Source organism: Danaus plexippus, chromosome 23 (assembly GCF_018135715.1).
Source record: "Danaus plexippus chromosome 23, MEX_DaPlex, whole genome shotgun sequence".
In the NCBI taxonomy this organism is placed as follows: domain Eukaryota; kingdom Metazoa; phylum Arthropoda; class Insecta; order Lepidoptera; family Nymphalidae; genus Danaus; species Danaus plexippus.
Genome location: NC_083551.1, coordinates 4,381,036 through 4,398,509, shown reverse-complemented (window position 1 = coordinate 4,398,509; position 17,474 = coordinate 4,381,036). Strand labels below are relative to the sequence as shown.

The window sequence follows — 17,474 nt, the reverse complement described above, 5'->3', positions numbered from 1 at the left end:
AATGGTATTAAAATGTGTGTACATTTGAATCCCCAGCCGATAAACACGTCGGACCCGGCCAATCATCAGCTGAAGCAGGAGAGCTCGGACGTTCACTAAGGAAGGACGCACGATACGTTACAGTACCGTCGCCGCGCTGACAGACGAACAGACAAAACAAACAGACAAACAAACAAAAACATAGTAGTGGAGATTCCATCGGCTGCACACCGACACGAGTTCGCATCGACAGGCCCGGCACGGAGCGGTACTAGACCTACACTCACGGTGTGGTGACGGCGGACAGACGCGAAGTAAAGACCGGTAACGCTGCGTGTGTAGTTTGTGTATGCGGACAAGTGGTAGGTGTAAGTGTACGCAGTGAGCGGTCCGTGGCACGGATGTGTATATGAATATATAATGTATACTGTTATGTATCGCGGGTGTGTGCATGTTGGCGGCGGCGTGGCGGGGCGGTCCGCGGTCGACAGTTTTGTACTTAGAGTAACATTTCAATATAATATAAATACGATTATTATATAGATGATATTGAGAAAGTTTTTATCGCGCTCGTTTCGATATAGTTAACTGTCCAAATTAATGTTAAATGTAAATCGTTCTAGTGTATGGATGTCATCGGCTTCTACCTCGGTAACATAAGGCTGGTCGCCAAACACATTGTCCGTTCGCCGCCCGTCGCTAGATTCAGCATTTGTTAGCATTTGTAACCGCGCTCGTACCCAAATTTATCATTTTAAGAAACGAATGGACTGTAGAATTCTATCATCACATTTAAATTAACTACTACAGACGGACCTGTGTTCTATATATATATATATTTCTTTTTATTATTTGAAATGTACAAAATCATGCTTTGGTTTATAATTTTTTTTTTGTTCTTTTCTAAATAGAATTAAGTGATGGATTTGTACATGAGACACCAATTATAACGCTACAGCTGACACGGCCACGTCGTGACGATTGGTATTTAAAATTAGTATTTACTTACAGTTTAGTTTAATGACAAAAACAATGTGTATATTTTATGAGAAAGTGAAAAGTTCTTAAATAAAACAATTGTTTTCGGATTAATGACTCGGATGTTTTATTTATTGTTATATATCCCGATACATTTTGATGTGAAATTGGCACAACAGAGGAGAAACTGTACAATACTTGCTATAATACAGTTGGTCTGTACAATACGGTGTTGCCATCTTTATAGAAACAAACTATTTGAATGTAGCCACAACTACAACTAATCTGTGGCTTTACATCGTGGACGCAAAAGGCTTCGAGATTTTAATTCATAAATCTTAAAAATTTAATGACAAATAAAAGGAAATTTCAAAACTACAACTAAATTAAAAAAAAAAACCGATTCGACCAACACAAATCGATTTAACAAATAATGAAGTTCGTTCAAACGTCCGATTAATCGATTTAAAGCTCATCCAAATTGATGAGTACATCTATTGCCGGTTATATTTTGTTATCCGCGCTGCCGGGGGACGGGACCCTGAGCCTCCTCGCCTCATCAGCGTCCAGGGCGCGCTTCATTTCGAAGTACTTCTGTTTGTAGGAGTGAAGCTCGTCGCTGACTTTCGTCAGCTCCAGTCTGAAGTCCGTCACTTGTCTCTCACGCATGCTCAGCTCTTGACATTATAAAAGTCACATTATATTACATTAAATTATCAATAAAAGGTGTGAGGATAATCTACGTTGGTCGCTGTTGTTCGAGCTACAGTTTCAATCTTGCTTTTCAATGTTCAGCGTTACTTCCACTAATGTCCTACAAGGTGGCTGAAGGCAGTACTTACTTATAGTTTCCAAACACAAGTCGATACTTAAATGTCGCCATTACAAAATTACAAATAAGTTAATGGCTCAGTGTTATAATTAATTATGATCAGTCATAAAAGTAATTCTAAGGATTATAGTATGTTGTTATGAGTACGGCACAGATGGCGCCACTTGTAACACTTGCTCTGTCACGTAAAACCAATCGAAAGGAATTTGTTGGAACTTTTCAGTTATTAAGCTTAAACATCAGAATAATATAGATTAACATTTAAAAAAACTTGGTTTACTAAAACAACCGCATGATAGTTGTGAATTGCATGAAATCGTGTGTCACAGACTATATAGCATAGATGGCGCTGCAAATCAATTATTTACAATAAAATACATATATGTATATGAAACCCGTGAAGATGAAGTCGCAGGCATGAAGTAGTATTGAATAAGGAGTCTTACCTGCGATGAGACATTTCATTTTGCTGGTTCTCTGGACTAGGGCACGCTGCGTTCGGTTCAACGTTTGCTATATTTATACACACGAGGGACGTAAATACACTTAATATATTCATATTTCATATTACATAATACATATATATACTGTATAATAACGTTTCTATGTGATTATCATTTACCTGTATTTCTGGACTGGGTTGTAAGGCCAGCATATCCTTGACGGCGCTGTACAAATTCCTAGTCTCCTTCAGCTCACGGTCTCTGAGTACGAGCATCTCGCTTTGGGCAAGGACTTTTCTGCAGGACAAAAATATTAAGTTGTATATTCAAAGTAAAGTACATGATGAACCCCTTGTTTTATAAACGTCCGTTGATCGTATATGCTTTTAAATTCGTTTTTATTTAACTCCGATATGACAATTATTATAAAAGATTCAACATTTTAAAAACCCTTTAAAATTTTTGGTTTTTCAAATATTACCATTAGTAAAGCTTAGAGCACACCATCAACGGAGTACAATTAACAACTTAATTGTAACACCATTACCATAGTCACAAACTTGTTCGTAAGTATCTGTATTGCTATTAAAAATTTTAGCAAACCTTCTCGCTTGTCATCATCGGTAATAAAGTAAATAACATGATTCAGTCACCGCTTACCGTAATTAGAGATGTTAAATGTCAGGCGAGGGAACCCTCGCCAGCCTGTCATTAAAGTTAATTATATAAAAAAGATAATAATCTGTTGTTCCTTATTAACAATGAGCATTTCCTTAGATACGACCTTGATTTGTCCACACCTTACAGATTTCTATCGTATTTAGATTATAACTTATTAATAATAAGAGCCAGAAATATTTCCTTGTTTGTATTGGTTAAAAGGTTGATCTTGAAAAAAGAAATATCTTAAATGAGACTGAAACATGTCTCGAAATATAATATATGTTAAGAACAGGCGACCATCATCGAAGCAATTTATGTGTTGACAGCTGTTAGATTAAAATTTATTTGTAATAAAACTTGTATAAAAATTAATAAGCTGTTCTGTTGACACCACAGATAAGATTATTTTGAATGCGATCCTTTATTTAGTTATATGTAACAAGTCTTATAAACTAAACTGCTATATGTTTAAAGGGTAAATCTAAAAAAAATATGATCGCGCTAAACTCTTCCTGTGTAAAATGATTACACTAGTTTACAGTACATCTGTTGCCAAAGAAATTTTAATTGTTGTTGATTAGATATGCTATGCCATTTCCAAAAATATAATTAGAATATTTTTATCAGCTCTAGTTTTTCAGTTTCAGCTATATAAGAATAAATAGAAAAAAAACGTATTTACTAAGAAAAACTACAAAAAAAAACATATTTAATCGTTAACTTCTAGAAAATTACGTTTTAAAGATCTTCTCTGATGTGTAGACTTTGGAAAATGACGTATCAAGGACCAGCAATAGTCAGACACCATATTCGTATCCCAGAAACCATGATAGCGCTCTTCCATGATGCGTAAGTCTTGATGCATACGCTCCCCCTGCTCTTCACTCATATCCCCTAAATTTTCCGGAAACTGATCCAAGTGACTATGTAGGAAGTTGAGTTTTATACTCATATTGCATCCCATATTTTTTAATTGTAAGAGAAGGTCTTCTACAAGGTCAATGTAATTTTTTATTTCCGAGGAAATTCTGCATCACACAGACGAATGCTGTCAAAGCCTTGAGTTGTAAATCTGTCATATACTTTTTAAATTCAGTGTCTTTTATAAGTTTTCTAATTTGGGGGCCATCAAAAATACTGGCTTTAATTTTTCCCATTGTGACTTGAGGAAATATTTGGCAAATGTAAGAAAAGCACTTGCCGTCTTTGGGTAGTGATTTAATAAATTGTTTCATGATGCCCAGTTTTATATGTAATGGTGGTAGGATGATTTAGTCACCAGCTACTAATGAATTGTGGACTATATTTTGCTTTCCAGGCTCCATCGTTTCCCTCAATTTTTATTAACAAGTTTTTGATGTCTGAACAAAAGGTAATACCGTCTTCTTCGGAAAAATAACATCGTAATTCTTTCTCTATTTCACGATAAAAACTTATTTTAGTACCCGAGGAAAGCAATTTTTTTTTCTTTGATCCTTGATGCTAGCCATTCTAAAGCTTGTTTAGAAAGATTTAAATCTCTAACAAGATCATCTAACTCATTTTGAGTAACGCATTATGACTCTTTGAACATACCTTCAAAATCAGCATCATTTTGTGATGTCGTTCAATGTCTTGTTCTAAGGGTTCTGATAACTTTGTAGGCACTGAAGACCTAGGCGATCGCTACGGCACTGGACGTTGAACACAACTAGTACTGGGGTACACCCATTTAGCCCGATTTTTAGTGTTTAAACCGTTTACATTCACGCTACAAAAATAAGAGTCTTCGAGATGATTTTGTGGTTCTCGCCAAATAGTCGGTGTTGCAAATTTAAAGGTACTTCTTTTATCACTTTTCAATAATCTTAAATATTCAACACACGATTTACAAACACAATTAGGCGCCAAAGACTTCTCATTTTTATCCAAAGGCATCCCAAAATACTCAAAATAGGTATTTTTCACCAACTGTGATATAACTTTTCTACAATAGTTAAAGGCATATTCTCCGCAAATGTAACAAAAATGATCTGGATTATTCAAACAACATTTCCTTGAACTGCTCATGTTGAAAAAACTTTAGATATTTATCTCAAAACACAAAAATACGACCGTTACCAATTAATTTATAAGCTTAAATGACAAAACCAAAAAAAACCTAACTATAGCTGCTGAAGAAATTTTGAGGGTAGATTTGACATAAACAAATCATCACTTAACATTATTAACCATAAAATTCGCGGCAACAAACAAAAACTTAAATTTTGTAAACTAGTGTTATGTCTTAATTTGAGTTTATCCACTTACTTCTGTGTGAGTCTCAATTTTTGTGTTAGATGTACACTCTCAGGATCTGTTCCCTGCAGCTTTCTCCATCGATGAACGTTCAGCGGCGTCTCCAAGGCCTCCTCCAAGGCCCGCACCCTGAGCCGTTCACGACCCAGCTCACGTTCCAAATTGAAGACCTACAGATTCCGAAGACAATAATAGTTTCATCCTAGGCCGATAACAAGCACTTGTCATCACACTACTCACAAATCGTTCCTCATTCAATAATCGAAATCAGTAGTACAATATGCTCCGTATGTGAAGTAAAGATACAAAATTCTGGTTCCTTTAATTATCATTATATATATTGCTAGGGGATACTAGGATATCCCCGTATTCATAGCTAGGAAGTAGTTTTAATAAATCTCTAAATAAATATAGTTTTATTTTTGGGTATCGTTGTGTGTTACAGCAGTATAATAAAATACAAATTTGATGCAGTCAATGTTGGGTTGTAATTGTTGCTAACAATCACCACCTTACATTGTATCACCGGTCATTGCGTGCAATTTATAAACAATAGAATGTTCTACAATTTTTAAACACACCGAAACCAATCGACAAAATGCTATCACACAATATTGTTTCATAGTCATTATTAATTGTTAGTATTGTAATTTCAATTAATAAATTTATTAATTATTATGAAAATTTTGAATAAGTGTACAATTTTATATATATTTTTTTTAAACTATGTGTCCATTCGCACAGGAATCGTGTAATATTCTGCCAATGTCAACGTTTTTATTTGTTGGATGAATTGTAATCTTGAGTTCTGTGTGGAGGAAACGCGAAGGAGTTCGTCGGATGGAATTAAAACGTTAATTCAATTATTATTTTTAAGGAGGACTATTCTATACACTTTGTAAAACCATTTTTATGTAAGCAATGTCACCTTTGTCGTAATTCATAAATCCATAAACAATAACTTTACCTCCAACCGCAGATCCGTCATGTTTTCGATGCCCTTTGACAGCAAATTCTTTTCTTTTCTCAATCTTATGATTTCTAGACGGAGCAGTCTTATATCTTCAACTCGCTGTTCATACTGTCTTTCACCTGTTTTGATAACAATTCATACAGTCTTAATGCAGATTCTTAAAGGAAAAGTATAAAATTTAATGTAAGTATGACTAATAAAATATAATGCTTGGTTAAGTTAAGGGTCAAGAGATGTCGTTGGTTATGACTTCTACTCCAAGATTTTCTTTATTCATAAATAAATGGAACAGGTTATTTGATATTAAAGTATAGTCTTCTTTAGATTCACTAGCAAGCTAAAGTTTTAAAATTGTCTTAAAATATAGTTCTAGACCAACCTCTATGCAGCGTGACTTCCAATATTCTTATCTTCTCGTACAGGAGTGATATCTCGTCATTCCTCCTGACGAGCTGGGCCCCCACTACGTCTCTTTCATTAATCAAACCCTCCAATTCTTTCATAAGCTTCGCTCTTGCTGAATCTCCTTCCTTGGGAATTAATATGTACATATTTATAATATTGCAAGTTTTTCATCAAAAACAAGCTGATAGTCTACTTCATGTTAAGTCGCTAACTTTTCAAGTAAATATTTACGAGTGCAAATTGTTTTCTTGTTATTATTATATACCTAACATCAGGGCAAGACGTTTTCAATAGAACAGAAGTGATTTTATTTCTTCATACAAAATTTGTTTTATAGCTATTGCCACAACTAGTTTATGTACAGACACCGTCTAACTTAAGACCAGATATATTTGCTTATTATGTAATGTATTTTAATCACTACATAAGGTGAGGGTGACAGTGTCTGTATGTACATAATTACATCTTGATATCTCATACTATTATTTTAGAGCACGAACTACATCGAATTCAAGTAAAGCTGTGGTCTAGGTGTTGTATGTAATCCACTTAAGTCGTCTCGATAATTTCCTCTGGACGGTAGCCGTGTAACGCACAGTGTATCGTGAGCGGCGCTGAATACATATTAAGATTTCAATACTTCAATAGTTAGTCAGGTCTTAACAGAAATGTGTCTGTGCTGATCGTTCCGATCACTGTGCTTAGTCCGAGTCGGCGTCACACTACATACGGAGCGTTTAAAGTATTTCACTCATCAATCTTAACACATTATAGCATTCATCATCATCATCATCAGCCTATCGAAGGCCACTGCTGAGCAAAGGCCTCTTCTCACATGGAGAAGACTAGAGCATTAATCGCCACGCTTGCTGAAGACGGGTTGGTGATTTCAATCTTATAATTAGAAATTATAAGACCAGGTTTCCTCACGATATTTTCCTTCACCATTTACTTCACCATTATAGCATTAACGTAAGTTATTGGATGAGATACGAGAGACGCTTCGTGTGTAGAGTGACGTTGAGAACTTAAAATAAGCCTACATTTTCCTCTAGCGCACTCATTTGCCAGGCAACTAATAAAAAAGGTACAAAAACTTTCTATCAGCCCATAAGTATAACATTTCCTTTCGACATCGTGACATAAATAACTTTTAATCTACATATGATCACCTTATAAGAAAATCATATTTATTGTGTTTTCCTTATCGGACAAATCTAATCGACTTAAAAGACGTCACATGAAGAAAAAATAAATAATTTCAAGGAAACGTCACAGGAAAAGATTTCAAGAGTGAATGGTTATTAAACGGCAATTATCATTCTGTGTTTGATGACAGGACGCATAAATACAAACTAACAAGTCGCTGTACTCGTGATAGGAAAGGATCGTTTGAACGTGATTATAAAAATTCCAATACTTTCAAAGGGCAGTCAGAGTTGAACCAGTGACATCCCTCAACAAGCTGATTGTGTGGATGTCACGGAGCTTCGGGTAATAATTAATGAAGCATCGGATACAAAAAAATAATCATTAGAAAAGTCTGAACTAAAACGCTCACGCTGGTATTTTTCTTTCCTCAGCACAAAGACTTCCGTCTATACAATACGTATACATAATATAATATAGTACATAATCTCATATCTCTCATATCTCTATACTGTATAACCTCAGCATGTGCTGATACTCCCACACTACTCCTGACATCTCCGCCTCCTCACACAAACTGCATCGTAAGGTGAGTTTCGTATTCCTCATCGTATGTGTGCTGGCCGTCACTTCACCTGGACGATCCTATTGAGCCTGGCCTCTTCCTGTCTTAGAGCTGTGATGTCGGCCTTCGCCTCCGACAGCTTGGTCAGTCCAGCCTGCACTTCGGACTTGAGCTGTTCCGTCTTCTTGTTGCACTTCAGGAGAGCACCCTCACAGGACTTGAGGCCGGTCTCCTTCCCGCTTATATCCTCCTTAAGCTGTTCTATCTGATAGGCCAGCATCTAAAATTTAAATGATATAAATGAATAAAGATATGAAAATATTTAATCGTATTTTGTTAAGCAAAAAATATATAGTATTTGGTTGTTATAATATTATGTTTTTATATATTCGTGAGCGACAAGCTCGCTACACTTTGATCAATAAATATAGTTCACAATAATAATTTTCCTTATACAATACAACAATAATACAATGTAATCGCTTCATAGATTTTTGTGAATTTTTTATCTCTGACCGTCGGTTAAAAAAAGCACGAATTTGAAAGTATTACTAAATGTCAAATTTGTATTTGATCTTAATAAGAGCCGGGAGAAATAAAAATACGGAAACTAGAACGGTATGAGTAATAAAGCCTTATCGTTGCGTGAAGCTAGACAACTTTTTTATTTTATTTATTACCTACGTATCTCATGTGTCCCTGAGGCTTTGTAAATATTGTAATTAATTAGTCTGCTTTATAGTTTAGTAATTTATAGAGCATTTCTAAACGGAAAATAAGAAAAAGTAAGATAAGGAATTAAGTATATCCTATTGAAAAAACTTATACTTTCGACCTCCGCGGACATTATATGGAAATAACCATATAGAAAGTATGAAAGTATTCGCTATACAATTCGTTTCATTCACCTGTATCCGGAATCCTGCGACTCGTTACAAGCTTACCACATTATTTGTTTTGTACTCGATAAGGGATATTTTGCATAAATATCGACATACCTTCAACTTCTGTTTCAAGTCCTGTATCTCGTCCAGCGCTTCGGTATAGTTTTTATGCAGCATATTTCTTTCGGCGCGTGTGGTGTCCAAGGCCACTGATAGCTTGCGACTCTTGATCAACTCCTCGCGCAGAGCCTTCTTAAGGTCCAGGATGTCCGCGGTGCGCAAACGCACCTCCTCTATTAAAATTTTGAGTATTACCACAGATTATACATGACCTAGTTATAAAATTATTATATATTAATTCAAATCCAAAAATGGGGTGTGATTTAAGAATTAGTTCTGTTTATCTTTTGTTAGGTCGTACTTCATAACAATACCTATAATTTTTTTGGCATAGTGATATTAAAACATCATTTTAATTTTATTTACCAGAGACTTCGTCTATTTTTTCGTTCAAAGCTATAGTTTCTTCCAGCATTCTGAAAACAAAAACGACTGTGTGTAAAACGGAACTTCATCGTAACACGGGCTGAATGAAAATTGTGCGATGTGAATATTTAAACAAACTACGAATAACATTTCCGACTCCATTGAGAGCAAGCGGACGGAAGTCAACTCATTGAAAAATATTGCTTCACGTCATTAAGAACGCTTTAGACTTTTCTCTCGTTCCGTCTAAGTCTACTACAGTTTCGGATGAATTCAAACGAGTTACGATCAGTTTGAAAATCGATTAATTAGTATTATGAAAGTGTATTGATAGTGACACAATGATCATTACCGGTTTTCAAAATCGATTCTAATATACTTCGATTTATTTTGTTCTTTTTCATTTCGAAGTTTATTGTAAGAATAAACTTACATAAATGCCGTTCTTTGAACATTTGGTTAACGCTTTATTGTACATTAGTTATATTAAACCGGTGTCCATTAATGAGTAAACTTCAAAGAAAAGCGACCAGCATGACAAAGTGATATCCAGGTGTTATCATGATATTCCAGGTTATACCACCTGTCTTTATCTTTCTCCAGCTGTCTGACGACCAGCCTCTGTTTGTTGAGCTGCACCGCGCTCACATCCAGCTCTGTTTCCAGCTGTTTGCGACGCTGTTCCAGACGGTTTATTATTTGAAGGTTCTCCATCGCCTCATCTGTTACAATAACAATGGTACATCCTAAATGAAACTAATGTTTTGCGAAACGGCAGACGAGATGTGATCTCGTGATCACGGTTGCTGCATAGTAATCGAAATGTCGGGAGTATCTAATTAAAAAAAAAAATACGCGTAGTAATCCGAAAAATATTAGTTTCATTTAAATGAATACTCGCGAAAGTCTTAGATCTCATAATGATAAATCCTGTTAATATACACGGGAAAGTTTGAGAGGACGTTAGTGTGTCTGTTGGTTCATACGAAAAAACTACTAAATGCATGTTGATGAAATTATCCAATGATACAGCTTAGACATTGAGGTTAGAATTTGTTCAAAAGTTCTGTGCAGCGTATAGTTGACCTGAAAGACTACAGATGGCGCTGCCAATTGGTTACCACGTCTATTTTACTCAATCAAATACTATTAACGACTCTTTTCACCAAACTCCGAAGCACAAACGAAGTTTATAAATAAATATAGAGTATAAACCATAAACTGATTGTCATAAATTCATAGCAGAGTAATAGCGCCTCTTAAATGTGTGGGTTTGAATTGAAACTCTTGCTCTCTAGTACTGTCTTAATTCTCTACCTGTCGTATATAAGGAGGTTCCTATAATGAGATCTAAGACTTTCGGCGGTTGTCATTGACTGTAACGGTTGCTGCAAACTAACCGAAACGTCCAGTATGATGAGGATTATGAAAATCACTGTTAAATCCGAAAACATTAATTTTTATATGCGAAAGGTGGCAAACGAGCAGACGGCCTACTTGACGGGCAGTAGTCACCGTCACGCATGGACATACGCAACATAAGATATGTTACGGATGCGGTGCCAACCTTGGTTGTTGAGGAAGAGGAGGGGTGGGAATAAGGAAATGGCAGGAAAGGGTGGGAACAGGGAAAGGGCAACCAGCTCTCTCACTCATCAGACGAAACGCAGCCATCAAAGACTACTTCACGCCGATCTTCCGTGAGGTCCGTCAGCCCAAGTTTCAGCAGTAGTAACTGACCACAGCACGGCTCTACTAACTTCAATATCTTTTTCAAGGGTCTTCTTACTCTGTATTTTCTGCATGTTCTTGTTCATGATGTCCTTTTCTCTGTTCAGATTCTCTATCTCTCTCTTGTCTGCTTCCGACTGTTTGTTGCTCAGCATGATCTCCCGCTCCATGACAGTCACTTGTTGACGCAGGTTCTCTCTGTTATATATTTTTAGTAAGTCTTCGCTAGGTTTTTGTTGTAACTTATTTTATGAGTGAGCAGTGAACCTATATATAATTTTCGACATTATTCGAGAGCATATATTGGAATTCGCGGAAATTAATGAGAGGTTCCTAAGTGTATAGGTTGGTTCAATTTTGTTACTCTGTCTTAGAAACATCAAAACGGAGTCTTAAAAAATTAGTGAGATTAAGTTTTACGGAAGATGTAACAAATATTAATATGAATTTGTAAGTTTTTAGTAATAGAAATAGTTTGTTTTATATTGATTTTTAATACATCTTAACTTACTTCGATTAATGCTGATGGCATGACAATGTTGTTACTTGGTGAATTATTTCTACACTATATAAAATATTCAATGTGTTTCCACCTGTCAGTCTCCACGCCAGCTTTAGCCTGTTCCAATAGCTGGAACTTCTTCATGTGCTGGAGCCCCGTCTTCGTTAACTTGGACACCTCGTTACGAAGTCTGTTGCCATCATCTATTGTGTTCTGGAAGAATTGATTATGAGGAACATCGTCCATGCCGTTGGCGGAAACTATTTAAAAAGTTTGTCTGTGACTTGTTTCATAGGGATTCATTATAACTGAACAGCATCACTAATTACTACGGAAGTCTTTAATTTTATTTAAGCCAGATCTATTATTCACGACCAATTTGGGACAAAAAGGGAATGAATCCAGGCGAGATGCTTAGCATTAACACCAACATGTACGATGTATCCGACACTCAAATGTATATTGAGATATATATATATAACTGTATTGGAAGTCACATTTCAGTGCTCGGAGTTAAAGTAACGCTAATGTAATATTAATTTAAGCAGCCTTCAACATTAGAACACCTTTAATTCCTTGCTTGTGTTGATCAGCGTCTGTTTTGTCTTATCGAACTCGGCGTTGGTGTTGTCGAGCTGGTCTCTGAGCTGCGCTGCCTTGGTGGAGGCCGCTTCCTGTTCAAGTTGCGCCTGTTCCAACTTCATCCCCATGTCTTTGAGCTGTTTGTCGCGCCTTTCCAGAAACTTCTCCGTTCTACTGAGCTACAGTTGTAATGATTTTAAGCTAAGCAGTACGTACGAGGTAATTAAATTGATAAATATACTCACATTTTCTTAGCTTCTTTGACTTTGTTCTCATTTATATATTAAACAAAATGTCTATAAAACTTTTTTATAATTTAACTTACTCATTAATCGATATCTTTACGAACTTTTTTCTAAGTCATTGTTATAAGGACCTTATCGTTAAGACTTCCTATCGTAGCTCCTCGACGTTCCACTTCGCTCTTCATCAGGTTATTTTCACTCTTCAGGTGCTCCACGAGCCTGTTCTGACGGACGGAGTTATTGTCCGCTTCCTGGAATGAACCTGAACTTTCAAGTGAGCTGATGAGTAGCAAAAAAAGGTTATAGGGCTTGCGCTTGCGCTCTCGCCTTTTTAATTTTTATAACCTATTTTACCTATGCTATTGCTTGTCATAGGATCACCATAGCCCAAAAATTACACGCATATGTATAAGCATAAATGGAAGTCCAACTAATATTATAAATAAGAAAGTTTGTGAAGATTTATGAACGTTCGTTGGCCTTTTACTTAAAACCTTACAGTAATGTTGCTTAGATACACGAATAAGACGCAGACTATACTTCATTCCTTCTCTCGGGATAAAGGCTTAACCGTTGTATTGCATCTGAAGTCACATGACACACTGTAGATGTCGCTGCCGGATGATTGAGAAACGTATTGTTGTCACTCTATACATTCCTCTGATTACAATTCCGAGGTTCATTAGGTGAAGTCGCTGACAAAATATGATATATATATTACTATATCCGTAATGTACACACACATAACGAACCCAAACATCGATATGTACTGTTACAACAGTAAGAAAGGAGTTGACGATACGAGAATTGAATAAAGCATTTGTCATATCTGTATAGTCTTATCTTTGGTATTGAGTGAATATTTTTTTGTTTTGATACGGACGAAAAGTATAAAATACTTATTGTTGTCGATATAACTTGTTCCACCCTCACCTCCAGCTGTTCCTCCAACTTGGCTATACTCTCTTCAGCGTGAGTGTTCCTCTGTTCCAACTCCTCTATGTAGCTGAGCGCGTTCGTCAGTCTATGAGTCGCTCCGTCTAACTCCCCTTGCAGGCGAGCTTTCTCCTTTTCAAACTTCTCCTTTTCCTTCACAGCTGACGTCGCACCACTGGCATTAAAATAGCAATACACAAAATCTTATTACAATAAGACCTTGTTTTATCCAAATGAATCAAATCACATTTAGTCCTTCAATGTTACTTAAGTTAATTACTCTAATTTTTCTTACTGTCAGTATCTTTTAAAATTTAAATCGTGGATGCGACGGAAATAGTAGAGTTTGTAACATATGTATGCTGTATGTGTTTGTAGTAATATTTCTGAACCCTGATGGTGTACTCACGCGTCGTCGTCGCCAGCCTTCTTCCTGGCGTCCAGCTCCTTCTCAAGCCTTGCCACAGTTTTCTTCATAGTTTCAAGACTCTCCACACCGGCCAGTTCTCTGGAGTGCATCGCGTCTGCCAATGATCTAGCCTCATCTGGAGATGGTTTATACATTGTTAAGAACCTTACCAATCTGTCACTGATGAAATTCTTTACTCTTGATGTAAATATATTAATTATTTGGCACCGGTATAAGTATCTAGTATTTTCTTTAGAGATTTCCTATTCTTTTAACTATTGTAACAATATTTTGATTATATTGAGACTAATATTTCATTACTAACATTAGTTTAAAGGTAGAAAGAAAATAATCATATTTCATAATACATTAGTTCCTTACCTATTTCAGCTCTCAGTTGTTCTATAGTTTTAGCTGAATCTGATATCTCAGTCAAGTACTCCGAGACCACAGTGTCATAACGTCCTAATTTCCCCTGGTCATTCAAAAATTTATTTGCCAATATAAAGCAGAATATTAACATATAAATGAAACAATATATATATATATTTACATGTAAAAACAGCGTATTCAGGAACAGAAACGTAACATGACTACGTTGTCACATTTCAATGATTGTAAATACTAGTTGCTTCATACTCAAAATTCAATATCTATCTTTACTTTATAAAATAAGAAAAAACTCATTTCAATCTGAGCGATACTTCTTGAGAGATTCGTAGACAAAGAAATGCGAATAATGGTCCAACACGCGGGCAAGGTCTTTTAATTTTTTTAAGTACATATTTTAAACTATATCCCGATTTGATTTATTGTATGAAAGTCACAGAGCTTAGAAACTCAACCTGAAGATAGGAGATTCTTTCCTGGTGCTTAAAGTTTTCTTCTTTCATCTTGTAATACGAGTCGTAGAGCTTGGTGTACACATCTGTATATAATTTTAAGCCCTCAGATTCCCGCATCTGCTCCAGGACCTTGAAACGTAAGGATGACCAACATTAAAACTTGTGATGATCCAAATTGTAAGTAGAAGCAATGTTACCGTAAAATCTACTATATTAATATAATATTATATATATCAAAACTATTATTGAATTATATTCAAAATAACCTAATTCCATTGAATATTCCACACGGGTTTGTTTGTTTTCTATATTTATTTGAATAAACCGTTAGAATTCCGGCTTCATCACTGGATATAGCAAAAAAAGACTGAAGTATTTTCTTACACAGTCCTGGTTCATATTTGGAAAAATTTGTCCCAACTCAATCGTCTTTTTAAGAAACAATGAATTATCTAAAAAATAAATATTCAGTATTTTTTGCAAGTAGCAATTGTTTGTTAATATTTATCAAAACAGACGAAGTTGAGACTATCACCTGGCATATTAGAAAAAAAAGGTTTTTGTTGAGAGTGAAAAAGGTTCTCTTAGATTAAAACAGTTAAATTTGTGTATGTACTTCAACTCTTCAACTCTTCAACCCTTTGCCCTGCGCCGAAGTCAATATATTCACAGATGAATTAAAATGTCTGTGTAATTTCAAATTAACAGCTTTTAACTTAGACAATGTTTACATTAAAATTTTTGTCTGTTTGATCTTCTACATCCTAAACCGGCTGGACCGATTTCGACGAGACTTTCACTCGCAGCTAGGTAATGTTATAACGAAAACTAAAGTTACTTTTTAGCCGACTTCCAACGGGAAGACATACGCTACTCAATTATGTTTGTTACGTTATGACTCTTTCAATGAACGTCCGATTTACATATGTTTTTGTCCTGAGATAGTCTCATGTCATAATGAGATCTAAGATTTTCGCGAGTATTCATTTAAATAAAACTAGTATTATTCGGATTTACTACGTGGATTTTATTATTTAAAAACCTCGTCTGCCCGTGATCACGGTTGTTGCAAAGTAACCGAACGTCGGGATTATGTAGTTTTTAAATAATAAAATCCGCGCAGTAAATCCGAATAATACTAGTTTCATTTAAATAGTCTCATGTCAGGCTAGGATCTCTGATGAGGGGTACTAGGAAAATCAAATACAATCTCAAAGAATGATGACGCGAATCTCGAAGGGAGTCTATATGATGGCGAGGCTGCGGGCAACAGCTAGTTGTGTTTTAAACGGAATAAGAAAAAAAAACACCTCAGCAAAAATATGAAATATATATAGTACATAATATATTTCCATGAAAACATATATTTTTTCAAAACAGTATGTGTTTAATGCTTTCAGATCTCATAAAATTTTGGCTTATATTTTTTAAGAATATATTTTTTTAATTAATATTAATTATCAATATAATTTTATAAATATATTTGTTAGAATTTTATGTTATTTATGATATATTAAATATTTGTACGAGTTAATGTTATTTCTATGTAGCTAGTTGTTCAAAGAATACATTTCGATGCATATTTCAGGCTGAAGCAAATGAACAACTATAAAGGAATTTCAATAACAATTAATTAAGTTAACATTGTTATTTAAATGTAACATTTATTCGTCCCCGGAGATTTAAATTGAATGTTAAATATAATGTTCATGTTAAATTAATTCCTATTATAAAAAACTTGTGTAATGCTATCTAAGATTTCCGCGTGTACGCATTTAAATGTACGCAATAGACAGGATCACAGGATCCTGTGTATTGGCTGACACTTTCAATCTCGTCCGCCCGTTATTTAAATTAACAGAAACGTCGGGAACATATTGATATAGAATAATAATAGACGCGTAGTATCCGTATCCGTGAAACTTGGTCACATTATTATCTTTATAATATATATATGATGATCCATCATACTTTCTCGAACTCCTTTTCAGCCTCCGTGGTCTCGGAGCCGATGGTGATGGCTGCCCCGAATTCCTCCTCGTCATCCATGTTTGATCACTTAGTATAATAGAATATAATCAGAAAAATAACACTCGAAAAATTAAACGATTCACTATATTATGTGGTCGCTATGGTTACGGTTCTGACAAGCCGTTGCTGTGAAGTTTGCCACGGAAACAATACGTCAATCAAACAAGTATTTTTATATTTATTTTATTCATACTTTTTTGATCATATTATTGTATCTGTATGCTTAACACAAGTTTCCGTCGTCACACTGCATACGAAGAGTTTCCCGTCTCTCATTCATTAATATTATAATAATAATTGGAATTGAATTGAAATCCCTATAACAGATTGCAATCATTTTGTTTGTAACGACTTTCGTTTCAGCGATTTTTATATGGCAACATGGAGATGTAATCCTAACCCGGAAATAATTTTTATTTTATCGTGATAATTTTGAAATAAAAAAAAATTATCATTTACGTCTATTAAAATTACTTATAGTATATACAGATCTAAAATAAAATAAAAAATGCGACAACAGGGGCAACGGTTAAGAGACAGAGGCGTGAAGCGAGATATT

The 17,474-nt window shown here is 35.2% G+C and overlaps 2 protein-coding genes across 3 annotated transcripts in view; one reads left to right on the top strand and one right to left on the bottom strand.

The window, feature by feature from the left end:
- Positions 1-1,074, top strand: part of LOC116774935 (C-terminal-binding protein) — a 50,591-nt gene extending 49,517 nt beyond the window's left edge. For both annotated transcript variants that reach the window (XM_032667723.2, XM_032667722.2), the window contains one exon: positions 37-1,074. In XM_032667723.2, the coding sequence (XP_032523614.1) occupies positions 37-99 (63 nt within the window). In that variant the 3' untranslated portion in view covers positions 100-1,074. The remainder of the gene's footprint in view (positions 1-36) is intronic.
- LOC116774996 (cilia- and flagella-associated protein 58-like) lies at positions 1,063-17,008 on the bottom strand. The gene is made up of 19 exons (XM_061524035.1): positions 16,856-17,008; positions 14,885-15,013; positions 14,421-14,514; positions 14,040-14,175; positions 13,628-13,805; positions 12,826-12,945; positions 12,434-12,628; positions 11,959-12,080; positions 11,424-11,563; positions 10,218-10,356; positions 9,635-9,684; positions 9,263-9,441; positions 8,335-8,544; positions 6,525-6,675; positions 6,140-6,264; positions 5,185-5,342; positions 2,412-2,529; positions 2,236-2,302; positions 1,063-1,634 (listed from the first exon to the last, which is right to left on the bottom strand). Exons 1-19 carry the CDS (start codon positions 16,931-16,933, stop codon positions 1,462-1,464), a joined length of 2,562 nt encoding a protein of 853 aa, XP_061380019.1. The 5' UTR covers positions 16,934-17,008; the 3' UTR covers positions 1,063-1,461.
- Between the last annotated feature and the right edge of the window lie 466 nt (positions 17,009-17,474).